Raw genomic sequence first — 20,523 nt, forward strand, 5'->3', positions numbered from 1 at the left:
TCTATTCAAAATAAGTGTAGGACTCCTTGGAGGATTTGTGCTATTGTTGAGGACATTCACTGGCTAACCAACAACTTTACATCGATTTCATGTAACTACATCTACTGCGAAGCCAAAGTTCTTGAAAATGCTCTTACTAGTGTAGGCCATAAAATTCAGGGTATAAGGTTCTTTTGTCAAAAAGCTAGGCATGTTTTCATTTTTTTAATACAAGCCATATTTCTATTAATTATAAATTACTCTAAGAGGAGTTAGGAGAGTTTGAACCTGTGAACAACCACCCTAGATGCAATGCTTTCATTTTGATTTCATTGGACTTGGAGGCTCGTCTATGCAATGAAGTTCAATTTCCGTTCGAATAGAGAATAAACTTGGTAGAAAAACACGAAAAAAAATAGAACCCCACCCCTTCCCCACTCCCCCAAAAAGCGACATATCTGATGTCCCCATTTTGTTTCTTCATCTACAACTTTTTTGAACTTTTTGACATTTGTACTTTACCTTATATCATTTATTTAAAATAAATGAAAAAAAAAATTATAATCTGCCACTTAGTATTACAGTTTAGTAATATTACTCACCACTTATAAATGAGAGGTCTTAGATTCGAACCGAGGAGCCAGAAATTTTTTTATGGGTGGGTTAGCTAAAAAAAATTATCCTAAAATCAAGTGATATTTTTATGCTACATACGTATTGTATGCAAAAATTTAAGTCTAATTTTTGTATTTGTACACTAAAATTTGCTTGGCATAAACTCAATATGCTTCGCAATTGCAAACTACAAAAATTACAATAAATCATCCAATTTCACATATATTTAGATGCAAACACAAGATGATAGAAACTTGATACATGGACTATCTCAATTACAACCACACAACTAACACAAAACAAAACAGTGAAAGTAGAAGTAACAAAAAAAAAATGGTTGAAAATAATATAAATAAAGCCCACTGAATCAAAGCAGAATAATCTTGAACAAAATAACATTGCCACAAATCGTACCTGGGATATAGCCCACCGTAGCCTTTGGTGTTCTCTGCTAGTGGTACGAACCTTGTAGTTGGCATGTTCGATATCAATTTATTTCTCTCATCTGTTATGTGTAAATATAAACATGGCCAAACCTAGCCTATATATGAAGTTACCTATCGAGCAATGCTTAGAGCATCTCTAATGGAAGTCCCTATTTAGGGACTTCCACCACCATTTTTGAGTCATGGGTCTAAAAGACGCTATGTGCTAGTTTGGCGGTGGGCTAAGGCCTAGTGCCTAGACGGCTAGGCAGAGACCTAGGCAGACTAAGCAGATTTAAGTAAATTTATTATATCGTATAAATAAGTGTCTATTTATACTTAAAATAAATAAGTGTCTATTTATACTTAAAAAAACACACACATATTTATATTGGATACATAAATTGCAAAATAAAATGACATATAATGAGTGTTAATCCAAGTATTCAACAAAGTCTCCTACATTTTATTGAAAAGTTAAAATGCAAAATGAAAGTTATCAATTTTCTGTCTAAGTCAGAGTCACGACCTAAGCGGGTGCCTAGGCGGGGTTAGGTGGACTAGGTGAACGCCTAAGCGGGTCTAGGTGCACTTGCTTAATTGTCAAACGCCTAGGGACTAATCAGGGAGGTGGGCAGCCGTCTAGTGCCTAGGCGGCGCCAGTCAGAGATTTTTATAACAGTGCTTTTGAATACTCATTTAAGGACTTAAAGGGAATCTTTGAGTCCCTAAAGGAATATTGCCTCAATTGGGAGAGCCTTTATAGTAGAATCCCTAAATTTGAAGTTTTTATGATTTTATGTGGTAATTTGATTAGGTGCACATTTTTTGTTTATGTTAACCTTTTTTTAATTAATTAAAAGCATTAAAATCTTAAAGGTGGACATTTTTTTTGTTTATGTTACCTGTTTTTTAATTAATTAAAAACATTAAATGCATTAAAAGTTTTAATCAAGATTGTGGACCCTATTTTCCACTTAAGATTGTCCCTATACAATTCCTATATGTGAGGACAAACATTATGTATCCAGTGAGTCGTTAAATGATTTAAGGACTCTTCCATTGGAGGCAATATGATAAGAGTTGTTAAATCATTTAACCTAACAAGATTAATTTAACAACTTCTATTCAAATGTGTCACTTACAAGTGCACTTTTAATATGCAAGAAAGCCTCCTTTTGAATTATTATCACTCGCATTCCTATAAGTTTAGCAGAACTGCATGGTTCATTCACTCATACACGAACTGTTTTAGTAAACTCATACAATTGATTACATGAAATTAGCATCAATGGCTACCACTACAACTACATCTTATTACAGTGTTACCTTTGTTTTCCTTGTTGCATTGGATCTCCTCAGCTTTCAGGTCCTGACTGCTTCAATTTAACTTGAAGGGTGTTTATACCATATTTAGGGCCTCGTATTTAGACCTCGTATAAATACACGGAGGACTTAAATGTAATTATGTAATAAAGGAATGGGCAAATATGTAATTAGGGGAGGAGCCCTTATTCTATAAAAGGGCCTCCTCACCCTCACAAAGAAAAGGGCCTCTTCACATCCCCTAAGCTCTAAGCTCTCTCTCTCCCTCCCTCTTCAGCAGAGAAATACAATACAATCAGTGTGGACGTAACCCAAACCTTGGGTGAACCACGATACATCTTGTATTATTTACATTACTTGCAGATTCACGGTCGGATTTACGTTGTTCCAAGACCATCTGGTTTTGTGTATCAAAATTTGGCGCCGTCTATGGGAAACGACACAAAAAGTTATGTTGGTTCTTTCTTAATTTTTCACCTCCACCGTAGATCTGTAAAATCCAAGAGACAACCAAAACTCTCTCTGCCAACATCAAAAGCCAACATCTCAAATTGTTGATTGATTCAAACGCCCCAACTAAAACCTGAAAATTCACCAAAACATTTTTTCAGTTTTTATGACGATTTCAGATCCCAGTCCAAGTGTTTGATTTAGTATTGGGATTTGAAAATGGCAGCAAGACAAATGGAAGAGATACAGAGGAAGCTGGCGCTGCTAAATCATCCTAGGGCCACTGCAGCTGCTCGGTCTCTCCTTTTCGCTGGCATGGAGCCCTACGCCCTTCTCGAGTGGCTCTTCTTCGGCCTGTTGGGGGACATGTCGCCATTCTCTTAACAAAATCTTCAAGGGGATGCCAACAAAGAGATCGCTCGAACCCAGTGGGCGAGGAAGCTATGAACATCGCACTGAATCCTTGTGCCGTCTTTCTTCCCAAAAATTCTGATCAACTCCCCATGACTTCTCCCAGAAAAAAGCCCATTATCAAAACCTGGAAATCGCCAGTCCGCCGATGTAGCCGCATTCCAATCATCGTCCTTTCGTTACCCTTCGAGCGGGATCCCTACCTCTAGAGCCCAACGTCTAATCAGGATTGCCACTAGTACTAGAGTTCTTGGATTCTCCGTCTTCTACATTTTTCTGCAGATCCAAAACCCTTCGAACCACGAAGGTCGTTGTCAGTGGAGACCAGCGACGGAGAGCACGAAGTGGAGTTGCTGGGTTTTCTCTCGGACCTTTCTTCTTCCCTATTATTTTCCGGGAAAAATGTCAGAAAGCCCTCAGAAAAATGCGCCATGCTTTTTCGAGTGGCAGCAGCAGCAGGGTTAGGCATCTACCTAGAGGCTCAACAGTAGAGCTAATTCATACCTTGAGGAGGCAGCTGGGAACTCATACGAAACTCTATTTTTGACGGGAAGCAGGCTCTGCCGTTGCAGGGTGACAGTTGGTGGGCCGAAAGCACGAACCAGAACGGATGGTATGATGTCGGTGCCAACGATGCCTCGCAGTTCTCATTTGGCACTGCTGTGTGCACTGAGGACGCCCTCAACTAGGGCCCCAGTGGTGGAGAGATGACGGTACTGGAGAGATGTCGTTCCTGACCAAAAGTATGGTGAGCGGCAGAAGCAATAAAGGCTATTACAGAAAGCACATAGGCCTAATGTGGGAGAATATTATGGAGCCTTGGAGGTGGACTCGTGGACCATGTTGCAGAAAAAGAAAACCAGAAACCAAGCCGAAAGAGAAAGGCAGTGGCGGACAAAACAAAAGGAAAAGAGAAAGAAAAGGGAAAGAAAAAGCAAAAGCAAGCAAGTGTTTGGAGATGGAGAGATCAAAGAAAGAAACAGAAAAGAAAAAAGATCATGTCGTTGGGAGAATATTTCAGAAAGCAGAAAAGAGGAAAGCAAAAGGGATGTACATGGGAACACTGCAAAAACAAGGAGTAAACATCCCACCAAAATGATGTAATTTATTTTTCTCATCTTTTGGAGACATCTATATAAACCTCATCAGAGGGAAATATGTATAAACTCCATTAGAGGGTAATAATAAAAAATAAAAATAATAAAATAAATAAATAAATAAAAAACGGCAAAGCCCAAAATAAATAGGCTGGAATGTTGTGTAGAGGGCGAAGGCCCATAAGCCCAAAACAGCTCTAATCAGGCGATCAAAAGTACGCCCAATACTCCAAAATTATTAGGCAACCCGCCGCTATTACTACCAACCAGGTGATGAAATGTACAACCCGTACTCTCCTTCATGCCACCAACCAGGTGATCAAAAGTACGCCCAGTACTCCAAATTATACATGAGCATTACTCATGTCATTCATACATAAACATTCATGAGCATCACTCATGACAATCATACATAAACATTCATGACCATCATTCATGTCAACATTCATGACCATCATTCATGTCAACATTCATGACCATCATTCATGTCAACATTCATGAGCATCACTCATGTTAACATTCATGAGCATCACTCATGTCAACATCCATAAGCATCACTCATGTCAATCAAACATTCATGAGCATCACTCATGACAATTAGCTTCAAAAGCTTCATTTACAGAGCTACAGCTTCAAAAGCTTCATTTACAGAGCTCTAGCTTCAAAAGCTTCATTTACAGAGCTTCAGCTTCAAAGCTTCACTTACAAAAGCTTCACCTACAAAGCTTCAGTGCAGGGTATACAAATACCACCTCCGAAAAACCGCCACTTCGGCCCATACACGGATTCAATTTGAAGTCTCCAGCCAACATACTATATTAACTGAAGACTTGGGGGACTACATTATGTACCAAATATTGGGCCTCAACTGGGCCTCATGAAAAATACTTGGGGGACTTAGCCCATTATTTATGTATTAAGGAGCGAGCCCTTATTCTATAAAAGGGACTCCCTCACTTTCATTAGAGAGCACCCATTATTCATGTACTGAGGAGCGAGCCCTTATTTTATAAAAGGGACTCCCTCACCATCATTAGAGAGCATCAACTCTAGCCCATCATTCATGTATTGAGGAACGAGCCCTAGTTCTATAAAAAGGACTCACTCAGCTTCAAACGCTACAAGCCGAGCCAACCAAGGTAACATAAGCCACGAGCCGAGCAGCCGAGCAGCCGAGCAGCGTGTGCTACTTCTAGTTGAACGTCATTTCAGATTGAGTACTTCCTCATATCGAGCATCAGTTCAAGACAACATCTAGTTACTTCGGCCCACACATGGACTGAATTTCAAGTCTCCAGCCAAAAGACTCTCTTGACTGAAGACTTGGGGGACTACTGTTTATACCATATTTAGGGTCTCGTATTTAGACCTCGTATAAATACTCGGAGGACTTAAATGTAATTATGTAATAAAGGAAGGGGTAAATATGTAATTAGGGGAGGAAGCCTTATTCTATAAAAGGGCTTCCTCACCCTCACAAAGAAAAGGGCCTCTTCACATCCCCTAAGCTCTAAGCTCTCTCTCTCCCTCCCTCTTCAGCAGAGAAATACAATACAATCAGTGTGGACGTAACCCAAACCTTGGGTGAACCACGATACATCTTGTGTTATTTACATTACTTGCAGATTCACGGTCGGATTTACGTTGTTCCAAGACCATCTGGTTTTGTGCATCAACAAAGGGTTTTTGGCAAAAGTGCTCGCTATTTGTCTACCTCAATAAAAGAGCACTCAGGTTTTGAAATTCAATCAAACATAATCATATTCCTTGTACTACTATATTTGCCCTTTATAGAGATAATTCACCCATTTTACAAGTAAAAACTTCCACTACTTGAAAGACGATATAACGACCAAATTAATATTGACTCTATTAGTATCAATGACGCCATACCAATATATATTATCGATGTTATATTGACATTATTAACACCAAATTAACAATATTGACGCCACCATATCAACATTATCAAGCAGTGGTTATAGATTAGGAACTGTTAAAGTCCCACATCGGTGGTGAGAAAGGAAACCAAGGAGTTTAAATATGTTTACCCCACTCTAACTAATATCGAGACCTTTTGTCTTAAAACCTCACACCTGACAGATTGGGTAGGTGGTAAAGGTGGGGACAGTATTGGTGTCATTAGAGTGGGGTGGGCCCAGCGATCCAAAAATTCTAACATGGTATCAGAGCCCACGGTTGCGAGCCCGTGCAAGCTAACGAGCTTGTGTGCAAGCCAATGAGCTTGTCACCACCGGGAAGGAAACAAGTCTGAGCTCTTAACATAGAGACGATCGTTGAGTTTCAATTGAAAACAAGTGGGCCCAACGTGAGCCGACCTCTGAGTTTCAATTACCGAAGTGGATCTCCACGTATGAACTACTAAATGAGGTTACACATAAGGGGGGTGTTAAAGTCCCACATCGGTGGTGGGAAAGGAAGCCGAGGGGTTTAAATATGTTTACCTTACTCTAACGAATACCGAAGACTTTTGTGGTAAAACCTCACACCTGACAGATTGGGCAGGTGGTAAAAGTGGGGACAGTATCTGTGTCGTTAAAGTGGGGGCGGACCCGGTTATCCAAAAATTCCAACATGGTAGTAGAGCCCACGATTTTGGGCCCGTGCAAGCCAACGAGCTTATCACCCAAAAGAAAACAAGTCTGAACTCTTAATATAGAGACGATCGTTGAGTTCCATTGAAAACAAGTGGGCCCAACGTGAGCTGACCTCTGAGTTTCAATTACCGATGTGGATCTCCACGTGTGAACCACTAAATGAGGTTACACGTGAGGGGGAGTGAAGAAAACCAAATGGGTTTAAATATGATTACCCTACTATAACTAATACTGAGGTCTTTTGTGGTAAAACCCTACACCTGACGGAACCACTAAATGAGGTTACACGTGAGGGGGAGTGTTAAAGTCCCACATCAGTGGGGTGAAGAAAACCAAATGGGTTTAAAATATGATTACCATACTCTAACTAATACCAAGGCCTTTTGTGGTAAAACTCCACACTTGCGGATTGGGTAGGTGATAAAAGTGGGGACAATATCAATGTCGTTAAAGTGGGGCAGGCCCGGCGATCAAAAAATTCAAACATGAGGTTACACTTGAGGGGGAGTGTTAAGAATCCCACATCGGTGGGTTCAAAGAAACCCAATGGGTTTAAATAGTATTATCCTACTCTAACTAATACTGAGACATTTTGTGATAAAACCCCACACCCGACGGATTGGGTAGGTGGCAAAGTTGGGGACAATATCGATGTCGTTAAAGTGGGGCGGGCCCGGCGATCCAACAATTCAAACATAGTATCAGAGTCCACGATTGTGGGCTCGTGCAAGCCAACGAGCTTGTGTGCAAGCCAATGAGTTTGTCACCACCGGGAAGGAAACAAGTTTGAGCTCTTAACATAGAGACGACTGCTGAGTTTCAATTGAAAACAAGCAGGCCCAACGTGAGCCAACCTCTGAGTTTCAATTATTGATATGGATCTTCACATATGAACCACCAAATGAGGTTACACGTGAGGGGGAGTGTTAAAGTCCCACATCGGTGGTGGTAAAGGAAACCAAGGGGTTTAAATATGTTTACCCCACTCTAATTAATACCAATGCCTTTTGTGATAAAACCTCACACCTGACAGATTGGGCAGGTGGTAAAGGTGGGGACAGTATCGGTGTCGTTAGAGTGGGGTGGGCTCGGCAATCCAAAAATTCCAACAGGACAAAAGGTTCCTCTTGATTGGAGCAGTGGCTGTAAAATAAGAACCCTCTGTCAGGTGGTAAAGGTGGGGACAGTATCGGTGTCGTTAGAGTGGGGTGGGCTTGGCTGTAAAATAAGAACCCTCTGTCAGGTGGTAAAGGTGGGGACAGTATCGGTGTCGTTAGAGTGGGGTGGGCTCGGCAATCCAAAAATTCCAACAGGACAAAAGGTTCCTCTTGATTGGAGCAGTGGCTGTAAAATAAGAACCCTAATTGATGAACCTGAATTGCTAGTTTCAAATTTTGGATCCGCGGATGAGGGTTAATGGACTGATAATGACGATGTGTTTAATTTGGAACCACACCAAATTAGACAGGATTGCATAGGCAGGAGGATGGTTGCAAAGTGACAACACATTTGCAAGTATTGTTAAGTATTTCCCGGTGACAACTCCCTTTAACCTTGGCTTTCAATATCCAATTGGAGAGAGTGAGAGATGCGTGAAGATGGGTTGCAGAGTGTGTGAGAGAGGCGGAACAAGGGGTGAATAAAACCTATCTAAAAAGGAGTCAAGTTTCATACAACCCTATGCCAAAATGATTATGTTTGATTGAATTTCAAAAACCTGAGTATTTTAATTTAGCTAGGCAAAGAGTGAGTACTTTTGCCAAAACTATAACTTGAACTTGGAATACTTGGACGGTGAGTTTTCTCATACGGTTTTGGCAAAGGCCTCGCTGCGATCGCCCCAAACTTTGTCCCAGGGACGTCTGCATCCCATTGGTGGTCGGAAGGCCAATCTCGATCCGCTTGTTGCTCGAACATCGGGGATTCGCTCATGAACACGTTAGTCATATCAGGTCCATCCATTATCATTTAACAATTGTTATTAGCATCTTAAAATAGTCATTATGCAATTGAGTAAAGCTGGGAAACCACATTTTTAAACCACATTGATGTACTATCTCATGTGACAAGTGATGTATACAGTCATTATCAAATAAGATAGATTTGTTAATTAACGTGATATGTATATATGACTTACCAGTTACCACGTATGTGATCATAATTTTTTTAAAAGTTTTATGTAACGAAAATGTATAACTTCGTGTACATAAGTTACTGCTTATTTATTTTTTACTAACAACCCTATATTATTGTATGTATTGATTAATTGCCAGAGCATCACTAAGGCGACATAAGGATTCCCAAGGCCTCTTATAAACCTCACCCGTGTGATTTTTGTTAGATAATGAGTATGATAGTGGGAGTTAGAACCAGGAGTAAATTATAGGAATGATCCTTCAACTAAAAATTCATTACCATTCGTCCCTTAACTCATCAAAAAGTGCAGTTATGATCCGTCAACTAAAAATCTATTATCAATGGTCCATCAACTTTAATCCAACTGGAGAAACAGTCCATCAACTTTGACCCAATTGGAGAAATGATCTCTTAGCTTTAACCCAATTGTAGCAGTGATCCTTCCAACATAACTTATTTTGAAAAATTCTAATGAAGTTGACGAAAATGACCATAGTTACACGTTTTGATGAGTTGAGGGATCATTGCTCCAATTTGATTAAAGTTGAGAGACCATTGCTACAATTTACTCTTAAAACCAGTCATAGTGTTTCAAATTGGTATGGAAATGTTTTGTTGAAGAGTGTAAAGTTGTCCTAATTTATTTGGGATATGAACCTTTAATTAAATTCTGATACTTGACACTCATAGTTGGATTGGAATTGTGTGTCAATTTTCTACGCTGATTTTAGTAGGAAAATCACTATGATTGTTTCAACATAAATAGTGGTAATGTTCTCATAAAACAACCGCTTATTATGGAATTAGACCTATTGTAAGCCAATTATATTGTTTCTCAAGAGAGAAAAAGCTTACTGTTGAAGTTATGACTTCATCTTCATCGTTTGTTAAAGGTCAGATTTATTTCTTACAATTTTTCACTAATCGACCCTTGTGCTAACACAGCCACTTATCCCTCCATTTGACCGTTATGCTAATATACAGCCAATTATCTGTTAGCATCGCATGTACTCACTTATGATGACCTAGTGGGTTATGTTGCCCCCACTCCAACCCTCACCACCCTTGCTTCTCGCAGGGCACGTACCTGTGAACTAATCAATTAGAGAATTGTTATGCTGTTCTTTCTATACCCATCACACTTGGGGATGAGAATCGGACAGTCACTAACGTCCTGTCAGCAGATGTAAATTCGCTGGTGCATGCAAGGACGCCATGTGAGATCTTGAGGATTTTGTATGGGACTGGATATGAAGGATTGTATGGCGGATTTTTCCCTAAGGAGCAAATGGCCAAGTTGCAAAGATCTGTCTTGTCATTGCTGGAGATTCCGATAAGCAAAAGCACATTAAGCCTCTAATTTAAGCTATGGATTTATTTGTGCTGAATAATACAAACGCTGATTTGTGTAGCTGCGTGCAATTGCAGGTTAGAAGTATTCTGCTAACTTACACCTTATGCTTGATTAGAATTTAATAATCATATGTATGCCACCAAGAATCTTATAATTAAACTATTAATAAAAAAAAGGAAATAAGGCCGATTTTGATTATCTTTCAGCCTAACACAATAATATAGAGCTCGTTTTGAAATGCTTTTAAAATAACTGAAAGCACTTTTGGTGAAATTAATTTTGGATTTTAAAAACACTAGTGTTTTTCAGGATCCACTTAAATTTTTACGAATGATTGGTTTCAAAAACACTTTCAGTCATTTTGAAAACACTTTCAAATTAGCTCTAATAGGCAACTTAAAAAACAGCAATACTGGTTAAATTATGCAGGTGGATAACGCAATCACACTTTGATGTTTCTCATAATTAGATGCCAAATCACATCCAAGTCCACCCCAATATCCATTGATGATTTGTTGGTGATCATAAGCATATAATAGTGCGTATTTGCATTATCTGCTCGAGCATTTAATTAGTTGCTTTTGCCTTTTCTTTATCGTCTTTGGCCTGTAAAGATGCTTGAGAAGTGGGTATTTGACACCACTCTATGTGGCGAAGGGAAGAAAGGACTAAAACCATGTTTGTCAAAGAGAAAGATATATGGTCTTTGCCTAAGGAGATCTTTCCCTTCCTATTTGTTTGTTACATGATCCATGTAAACATATATGATTAATAATTGCGTTCCCAAGGTGGGAATGCACATATTTCACCTCTCGCAAATAATATATTTTTACCTTATAAGTTTTATAATTAGAATAGCTCATTTTTTCAATCATCATTTGAAGACTATCTCTACAAAAAATTATTTGAATTAGAGATTGTTTATGCATTCAAATATATAGAATCAATCGATGGTGTAAGTACCAAATAACATATTCATAATGAACTGTCCATTTCTTTAATACATTCAGATGAGTAAACAATTTGAGACTTGAATGATTTTTTTGTAGGAATGATTTCTGAATTTTATTTGTCTTTTGATTTCCTCCTACATGATTTCAACGTTTTCAAGGTACAGCTAGTGCATGGTGACTCGCTTTCTGTCTCTCTATAGTGGCGCACGTCCGTCTCTTGTAAAGCCCAAACTTTAGGGTAAAAGTAGTAAACAGAAAAATTGAGATCCTTCATGTTCCTCCAACCCTAATCGCCCAAGTCCAAAAGAGTTTTCCTTTTGCATGCGCATGCTTGTGCAGACCTGAACATGGTGTCAGATCGGTATATGTACGGATTCTACACACACTTTATAACGATTGATTATCTCCATGACTACGCTCAAATTGCAAACAGTGTGGGACACAGCACCTGAAAATCTTGTGGAACTAGTTCAACCACATATATAATTTGAACATGCAACGTGCACAATTGTGGCATTATTGTGGACTGAGTCGTGTCTTAACCGATCGAGTGCCATATTATCCTGAGACCAAAATGATCGATCATGACAAGCACATGCAAATGCGTACTAGTTAGTACAGTTGTCGGAGACCGTTTTTGTGTCTACGTGATCCATCAGTTGCTGCCTCAGGGTATCCAATATTGTTGTGGCCAAAGTTGGGGAATTATATAAGAGTAGCTTCTTAACAGGATTCCGTTATATTCGCCGTTTATTTTCTTTATTAACATCTAAAATTGTATATAGGAAAAATTATTCAATTTGGAGCAGTGGTGGAGACAGGATTTTACGTGAGAAGGGACCTCACATAATAAATGGATCGTACTTACAAGAGTATAATACATGCTTGGAGTTGTAAGATAATTAATTTTCTGAGGCGCTAAATGCTTTTTCCACATTGAAATTAACTTCCAATATCAAGTCAATGAAAAATGTTAAGAGATTGGGGGAGGCTAAAATGCCTTTGTGAGTCTTCTTGGCCTCCTGAAGGGGTGGATAATCGTGGTTTGCCATCAATTGTCCCATTTTAAAAAAAAATATTAGGAGACTGTTTTTCGACCAAATTTTGGAGACCATCATGTCATATGAAATTATGGTTCAAGTAGTCTCTCTGGTATCACCCTGACTCAATATAGAAGGAATTGAGAATTTTCGAACAAAAAAATAAAAAGAATGGATTTGGAATTTGGAGAACAAATGTATGAACTTTTAAAAATTTTGTAAAAAATTAAAAGAGAACATAGAGATTTACAAACTTTAATATATATTGTTCTGGGTTGGGATTGGGAGTGGGAGGACAAAATATATGAAATTTCAAGAAGGGGGTGAGGAAGAGCTCAAAGTTTATTATTCTTCAATTGGACAATGTGAGATATTTTTTTTATAAAACTAAACTAGACTTTAAGTTTTAATTTTAAGAGATTGATTCTTTTATTAAATAAGATGTTAAGATGTTAAATTTAGTTTTAGGATGACTGTTGTTGGAATTGAAAAGAAAAAGAGTCCTTTTGTTTTAACTATTGGTGAATAGAATTTAAGAGTTTTGTAAAAAGAAGTATAGTACTAAGTTTACCAAAAAAAAGGTATAATACTAAGTTTACAATATATATATATATATAAAATAGTAAGAAAAAAAGGCTGAAAGAGTGAGGGTAGGCCTAGGCCTATGTCGGTCTTATAGCGCTTACTTCTTCCTTTGATTCGGAGATCGTTCAACCCTTCATATGGACCAAATGAATGAATGGTTCACTATGAGAATGCTACTTGTTATCCATCAATTGGTTTGACACAGATGGACATCAAGGTCATCATTCTCTTTGGTTTGCACAACCAAAAAATTATTCAAAGGATCTACAAGAAGATAAAAAAAAAATACGATATTGTATCAAAACTTATGTGCAAAATAATATGAAAATATCCTCTAAATGATCTTCAAGTTGAATAAGTTTTAGCAGATATGATCTTTAGATGATGATAAAAAAGAATAAATAGTTCGGATTATTTTATACGGTGAAAATATATTAATCATAAGTGAGAGGATAGACACAAACATTATCCAATATTTTATTTTTTTAGAAAAATTGGTTTCAACCCAAAACCAAAACCAAAACCATAAGCATATTTTATTATTAAACCTTTTTTTTGGGGAATTTTCAATTTATAACCATTGACCATTTTTTCACATCAGATGATGATGAGTCAGCCTATGTTTATATGTTTATTATTTCAATTAATCAATCTTTTCTTTTTACCTATTTAACTTTATACACGTTTTTTCTGTACCCATTACATGATTTAATGTGAAAAAATGATGAATACATAATCAAATTAAGGTGCGTATCATATGGGCTGCAAATGCATATTTAAACTTATTGCACCAACAGCTTATAGGTGCAGAATCTTTATTGGTTCAGTAGCAGGAAAATGAAGACTAACAAAAAGAGTCCTAATCTTGACTATGATCATTAACACACTCTGAGTCTAAGGGATCCACTTAGGATCTCTTGGACTAAAGAAACATGCCTTCACATTAGAATCAAGCAGCTTAAGCGCCTTATTCGACTTGATGCACCTCGGCGTTTTATATTGATTGATCGAACCCCCTTGGCTGATGAAATAGTCCATCAACGCGTCGAATGACCCAGGCTCCACCACCCGAATCTCAAGCGGCCCTACGGACTTGTCATACGCGCGGCACCGGCGATAGATGTAGTCAAGTTCCTCTTCGACAGCAATGCAGCATTCTTGCATCACCTTATCATCAAGTGGGGCTGTTGAGTCCACCATTGATCCATGGTATATAATTTCCCAATACATTACGTAGTGGCCGGGTAGACGTGACGTATCCGCGTAGCTAGTGTATTCCACAAGAAGAGCATTGAAGGGTTTTAACAACTTTTTTGCTACAGAAACGCTCTTGTGCAAGTCCTCCTCATTAGTTTTGTCAGTATCAATGCTGAGAACAACATTCCTCCGACAGATGAACCGAAATTGTGGTGCTTTATTGTGAAATCCAGTCACTTGGAGCACATCACCGACTCGATGACGATACAGTCCTGATTAATGGTTCATCAGACTCAAAACAATTAACTAAGTAGGTACTAAACAATCTTAGGGTATGTTTGTGAGTGCTTTTGTAAGAATCAGAAATATTGGTTTTGTAACTCAAAAACACATAAAATTGTTCTACTATAAGCATTCTTGGTTTCCCAAAAGCGTCTTTCGCCACTCTAAAAGCACTCCTAAACGAGCACTTTAATTAGGAGAAAAAGAAATTAATGAAGTAGTGCTGAAACAAAATTAATATAAGTTTACCAGCAAAGGTGGTAACCACCAGTTCATAATAGCAGCCAAGGCTCACTTGCACCAAATCAACAAGTTTGTCATTACGCACCTCCTCATCATCATCTATGTTCATGAGCCGAGTCCCATTCTCTCTCAAAGGTATGAATTCAAAATACCCCATATTCGGCAAAAGGGTAAACGACACGTCAGCGGGGTCAGACAAGGGCTTCAAGTTAACGCCAAAGTAGCACTCTGAGGAAGCATACATGGTGCAAACCAAGGGAAGTTTTCCATCACTATAGTACTCTAGAGCTGGGATATATTGTGCCATAGACCCCGTGACAACAGCCTCAATGTACTTCGCTTTAGGCCAAAGCTGGCATAAAATTCCCTTCCATGATGGAAGGCTACAAATTTCATTGATCTCATCGGCTAGACTAGGGTTAGGGACAGAAATTAAGGGAGCCATTGATGACCGGCATTCTGGGTCTGTGATCAAAGGGTCTAATTGGCCGGTACGGATGTCATTGCAAAAGTTGATCCAATTTCGTTCTAGGAACGAAATGGCTCGGAGAAAGGCGGATGCAAAGACGGCGCCAAGCCTCAGGACTTGGTGGCGGTGGACTATACCGGATAGGAGTTGGCAATACATGCTTTGGTTGCTGTCATTGCAAAAAATTGTCTGGTCGGGACTTGTGCAATTGTTGAAAGGGTCAGGGCTACGACACTTGAAGTGGCTGCTCTTGTAGTAGCTGGTAAGTACCGTTCGAGCTGGTAAGCCGCAAGGTGTTGACATTTCTGCCTTCACAAAGTAGAGGAACATAGCCTTGCCCTCATCCAGTCCAGGGACATACCTGCAGTTAGAATATCAAACACGTGGGTATAACTGTATATATATACTTTTGCATATCAAGATAGATACATATACATCCTACTGGGTTCCGTAAACTTATTGGCACCCCAAAAAGGTCCTTCTAGCCTTTTTTTGTTAATAAAAACACAAGAGAGATATTTCCCTTAGACAAGTTCATAGGGACTACATATTTTTTAAGTGCCGATAACAGTTCCTTATACTATAGTTACAATCTTAGGTCAATAAATTAATGGACAGAGTAGTTATGATATTTAACTGGTTCATAATTGGCATAATGAGATTATATAGAAAGGTTCTACGATCCAGATCTTCTGCGATCGACGGCATCATCTTGGGCTCTCTTCCTGAAGTTCCTGAACTGCAAATGCAATAAGCCAAGTGAGTAAAAAAAATTGATAAAAAAGAAATAGAAAAACAAGTAAACAAAGGAAAAGGCAGAGCTACCTGCACAATATTTCAGTTATGGGGTGGCCAGTAATGAGAGACGAGTCTTCACCATTAGTAATCCTTTTGATGTAAGGCTGAATGGCCTTGTAATTAATGACAGGAACACATAGCTTAAAATCTGATACATCTTTTGATCCCTTCATATACTTACTCAAATACTCGGTTTTCGAATTTCGTGTTAAGATCTCTTTCAAAATGTCCAACTGAACTCTACCAGCCTTGGCTGTGAGCCTCTCAATCTCCTTCAATGCCTCCTCGCCTTTGTACTCCAGTTTCTTCCCGTCCATGTTTTTAGTTTACAGCTCTTCTTCTTGCTCAATATATAGTTTTAGAACCCAATAGGTCTATATATAATGAGTTTGCCTTTTAATTCTTTTTTGCATTTCCACATCACTGCAACCTGATTGGGAACAGTTGGTGCTGACGCCATCCATAATGTGGCCCCTACATATGATTTGTAGAAACTATAACAATTTGGCCCCTACGATCATGAGTGCAAACTGCGAACTATAACAATGAGCTATACGCATCAAAATTGTTCACTAAAAGTTTATTTAAACATTTCAGATTTATTCTGTCCCCTACACCAATTACCACTAACAACTAGCAATTCTACATGGAATGCATGATATTTATATTAAACAATTTCATAGTTTTGTTTTTCACTACATGCATGATTTTCACATCTAAAGATTCTTAATTGGAGAACATAAATAGTGCGGCTCGGAACTAACACACAACTATGGTCAACTATTGATTAGTGTCCATCTTTAATTATAATAGGGAAGCTAGTTGAAATGAGGAAAATATAAATTCCAGTTGCGTAAATGACCACTTTTTGGAATTTTATTGATATGTCGTCAATATTTAATTGATAATGTCGTCAATATTTGATTAATATGTTATCGTTGTTAGATTTTGATTATTTCGACAATTGAAATTTGTAAAATCCTCATCTAAACCAATTTTCTTATGTTATATATGTTGTGATACACTATTGGTCGAGAAAGTTTTAAAGCACACGTATGCTAGATAAATTAAGGGGTCATTGTAACCACAATTATGTTACATCAAGACTAGGATGGTGTTCTACCACTGATATATTGTCCCTAACATTACGAGAATCAGAAAGTTGGGATATTTTTCTTGCTAATTGCACCATAACATGCTTGATTGGAGATCATCTCCATTTTTGGAAAACGCAACAGGAGGGCAGATATGTAGGCATGTAAATTAAACTCAAAAATTGGTTGAAATGATCGATTTACAAATTCCAATCGTTTAAATGACCCCTTCCTTATTTGATCGAGTAATATATGAAATATTAACGACATTTCGATCAGATATTAAAAAGTGATAATTTCAACAACTGAGATTTGTGGATTCGATTATTTCACCAATCGAGATTTGTATATCGATCATTTCAGTCAAATTTCCTTTAAACTCCTCCATACTAATTGATGGTGATTAGAAGTATATATAATCATGTCTATACTTGTAACTTTGATAACAGGACAACGTGACGTGGGTTTTCAAATGCTCATTGATTTTATTTATCTGGTTCTACATCATGTATTGTCCACATGCTAGATATATAGAGCTTTTTGCTCCTTTCCTGCGTCAATTAAAGTGTGAAGAAAGCTTAAAATCACCAACTTTCTCTCAGTTTCTGTTCCCCTCTATCTCTCAGAACAAAATGCGACGTGTAAAACACAAATAAAAAAAGAAGTATTTGCATTGAATTCTCATCAATAATCGCTCGAGTAATTTTTCAGGTGTGATGATCACACCTTCACTGTTTTACCAATGCAATCATGTAGTTATGAGCTCTTTTATCATCCTTGTCGTTCACCCATGTTAAAACATAACTCGGCATCACACTAAAAAATTTCTACCATCTTTGGTAGTTAACAAGCTGCACCTGCACTAGAAAGGCCACTCGAAAACAACAAAGCCAAGTTGGCCAAGTTGGAAGTTGCAGCAGGCATCAAGAGGTCAGGTCATTCAAAACCCGACATTAAATTAAAGTTATTCCTAAGTATCACATTTAGGACATTGGATTGGATTACAAGGAATTTCTTGCAGCTTCTCTTTTATGATGGGATTTGATCGATAGGCCATTTCTTTTCTTGTGGCAAACAAACAATCTCAACTATTCATTGAGTTGATCAAGATGCTTAAGCTGACTGCCGACCGCCCAGCAGAAAAAATAATGACACATCTTTATCCAAAATGGACGTCCAATTAGCAGGTATCACAGCCAGAATTTTTTTTTTACAGAGCGATATTCCGGGGGTTGTGGAATTCAAACTCGAGACTTCAGGTGAATGGTGAATGCTCTTAATGAACCAAGCTACAAGCTCCTTACATCAAAGCAAGCATCTTTACACACACAATAATTACCTTTTTTTTCCTTTGCATGATAATTCTAGCAAGACATGGCTGTATATTGACATTGAAATCTTTTTTCCATAGCTGGCTAGGTTGTTGATGGTGTAGAAGAAAGTAAACTATACTGGACCTAGATTTTGATCAAAATTCCATGACCAGGGGGGAGTACTGGACCTCCACTGAAATCATGGTGGCCTCCAATATATCTGTTTTTGGGTTGGAAGAATTCTAAGTATAATATTCAGCACACTCACCAAACTAAAAAATTATTAGTCCCATATGTACTCTTGGGTGCATTGGTTTCGTGATATATATCCATCCAAATCCACTTCGGATATCCTTAGTTTTCGAACACAATCATGCCAGTGTGCAGTATCGTTTTTGTGATAACTGATCAGGTAACAAATTCGTCAGCTAGCTAGGCCAAACAGATCAAGAGCATGTGACTATCTATTTACGGTTAGCATGTGATTATCTATCCTTAGTTTTCGAACACAATCTGACGAGATTTCTTTATTAGGGTTTTTTGTCTTTAGGGTTTTATAGGGTTTTTGGGAGCAGCCTCTCCATAAAATGGGGGTAAGGCTAGCCGACATTCACCTCTCCCAGACCCTGCATAAAGCGGGAGCCTTGTGCACTGGGTACGACCTTAAGGGTTTTATAGGGTTTTCCCTTTTTAATGATTGTATTAGGGTTTACGTCCCACAGTCTTTCGTTTAAAAGTAATTAGCTCAAATACATTGATGAATTTGACATGAGAATCATTCTTATTTCTATCCTCACTCAATAGCACAGAACTTTCTGAACTAAGCAAATGATAAGACTGAGTTAACATATCGATCAGATTTCTTTTATTCTCAGGGGTTTTCTTTTGTCTATAGGTTTTAGGGTTTTCCGATTTAAAAGATTGAATTTACTGTCATGCAATCTCTTTTAAAAGTAATTAGCTGAAATAAAATTGATGAATTTGATATAAGAATTTTATTTCTATCGTATAACTGCATAACATGGGAACTTCCTTACTCACACAACTGTTAAGATTGAGGTAACATGGGGATGGGTTCTTCATTAAATCATTTATAATTCAGAAAGAGAACAGAAATGTTGAACTGGTATATAATCTTTGTAAAGCAGCCGAATATATGCCGATCGAAAGGGCATTGCATGGTCCCATCTTCAGGTTCTAAACATATATACTCCACCAAAGCATCCACTTTCTCATGAGCAACTAGCAAGCCAGCCCTACACTCAAGATCAAAACATTTACATGTGAAAGTGCTATTACAATTTACAGTAGGACAAAAAGGACCGACAAAAACATCTTTGCTCAAAGGGTTTGTGAGTTTGTGGTTGAGCATTAATTTGTAGCTTTGGCAGCACAATTGGTGCAGCCTTTTGCGTAGTGATGGACAAAAGAAAAAGAGAAGGTGTGCCAAATTAATGTAACGAGACTAAAAAACCAGCATTAATTTTGTGATGATTTTTACTTTTGAGAGTGCGGACGCGGCGATAATGCGGTACTGTTTCCGCATCAGGCATATAATATATGGTCTATTTATTCATATATGTTGTAGCCTTATAGGTGGTGTGACTCACTAAATTGAACTCTCTCTTTTCCTATATCAGAGAAAGCATTGTGGTTATATAATATGACAGACAGATCCAGTTGTTTCTGTTTCAACTTTCAACTTTAGCTTGTTGGGGGCTAAGTTTTGGTGTCAATGGAATCCATTCCTTTTGTGTCTAGTCATGTGCAAGTGGTTATCTAACTTTGGTTCACTTTCATAACTAGATCGGGCATGGTATCAGAGCAGGTTTTCCGTTGCGGTTAAAGGTCATGGCTATGATTATAAAGCCGTTTCAAGATCAAGTCGTTGAAGAGATTAGTTTCATCAATTGGAATTCTCCACCAATTTACGACAAGTATATGATAATGACGACGAGTATACTGCTGCTGCTAGGAGATAAATGCTTTGTGGATTGGGGTTATCCACATAATATGAATACAATGGTGGAAACATTTTATATATAGCTTCATAAAGAGGTCAAAACATTGCATTTGCATAATGATTGCGTTTGGGAAGATTTCGTTACTCACAATCTAGAGAGGAAATTTTTGAAGAA

The 20,523-nt window shown here is 38.1% G+C and overlaps 1 protein-coding gene across 2 annotated transcripts; it reads right to left on the reverse strand.

Annotated features, from left to right (window-relative positions):
- Nucleotides 1–13,764: 13,764 nt before the first annotated feature.
- Nucleotides 13,765–16,312, reverse strand: LOC126614661 (putative indole-3-acetic acid-amido synthetase GH3.9). 2 transcript variants are annotated; one of them, XM_050282309.1, is made up of 4 exons: nt 16,006–16,312; nt 15,818–15,919; nt 14,718–15,541; nt 13,765–14,458 (listed from the first exon to the last, which is right to left on the reverse strand). In XM_050282309.1, the coding sequence occupies exons 1-4, from the start codon at nt 16,293–16,295 to the stop codon at nt 13,884–13,886; spliced, it is 1,791 nt and encodes a 596-aa protein (XP_050138266.1). In that variant the 5' UTR covers nt 16,296–16,312; the 3' UTR covers nt 13,765–13,883. The 2 variants fall into 2 exon arrangements, with proteins under 2 accessions (XP_050138266.1, XP_050138267.1); XM_050282310.1 differs by lacking the exon at nt 15,818–15,919 and having other exon boundaries at nt 16,160–16,249.
- Between the last annotated feature and the right edge of the window lie 4,211 nt (nt 16,313–20,523).

The sequence above is a fragment of the Malus sylvestris genome, chromosome 3 (genome assembly GCF_916048215.2).
Source record: "Malus sylvestris chromosome 3, drMalSylv7.2, whole genome shotgun sequence".
In the NCBI taxonomy this organism is placed as follows: domain Eukaryota; kingdom Viridiplantae; phylum Streptophyta; class Magnoliopsida; order Rosales; family Rosaceae; genus Malus; species Malus sylvestris.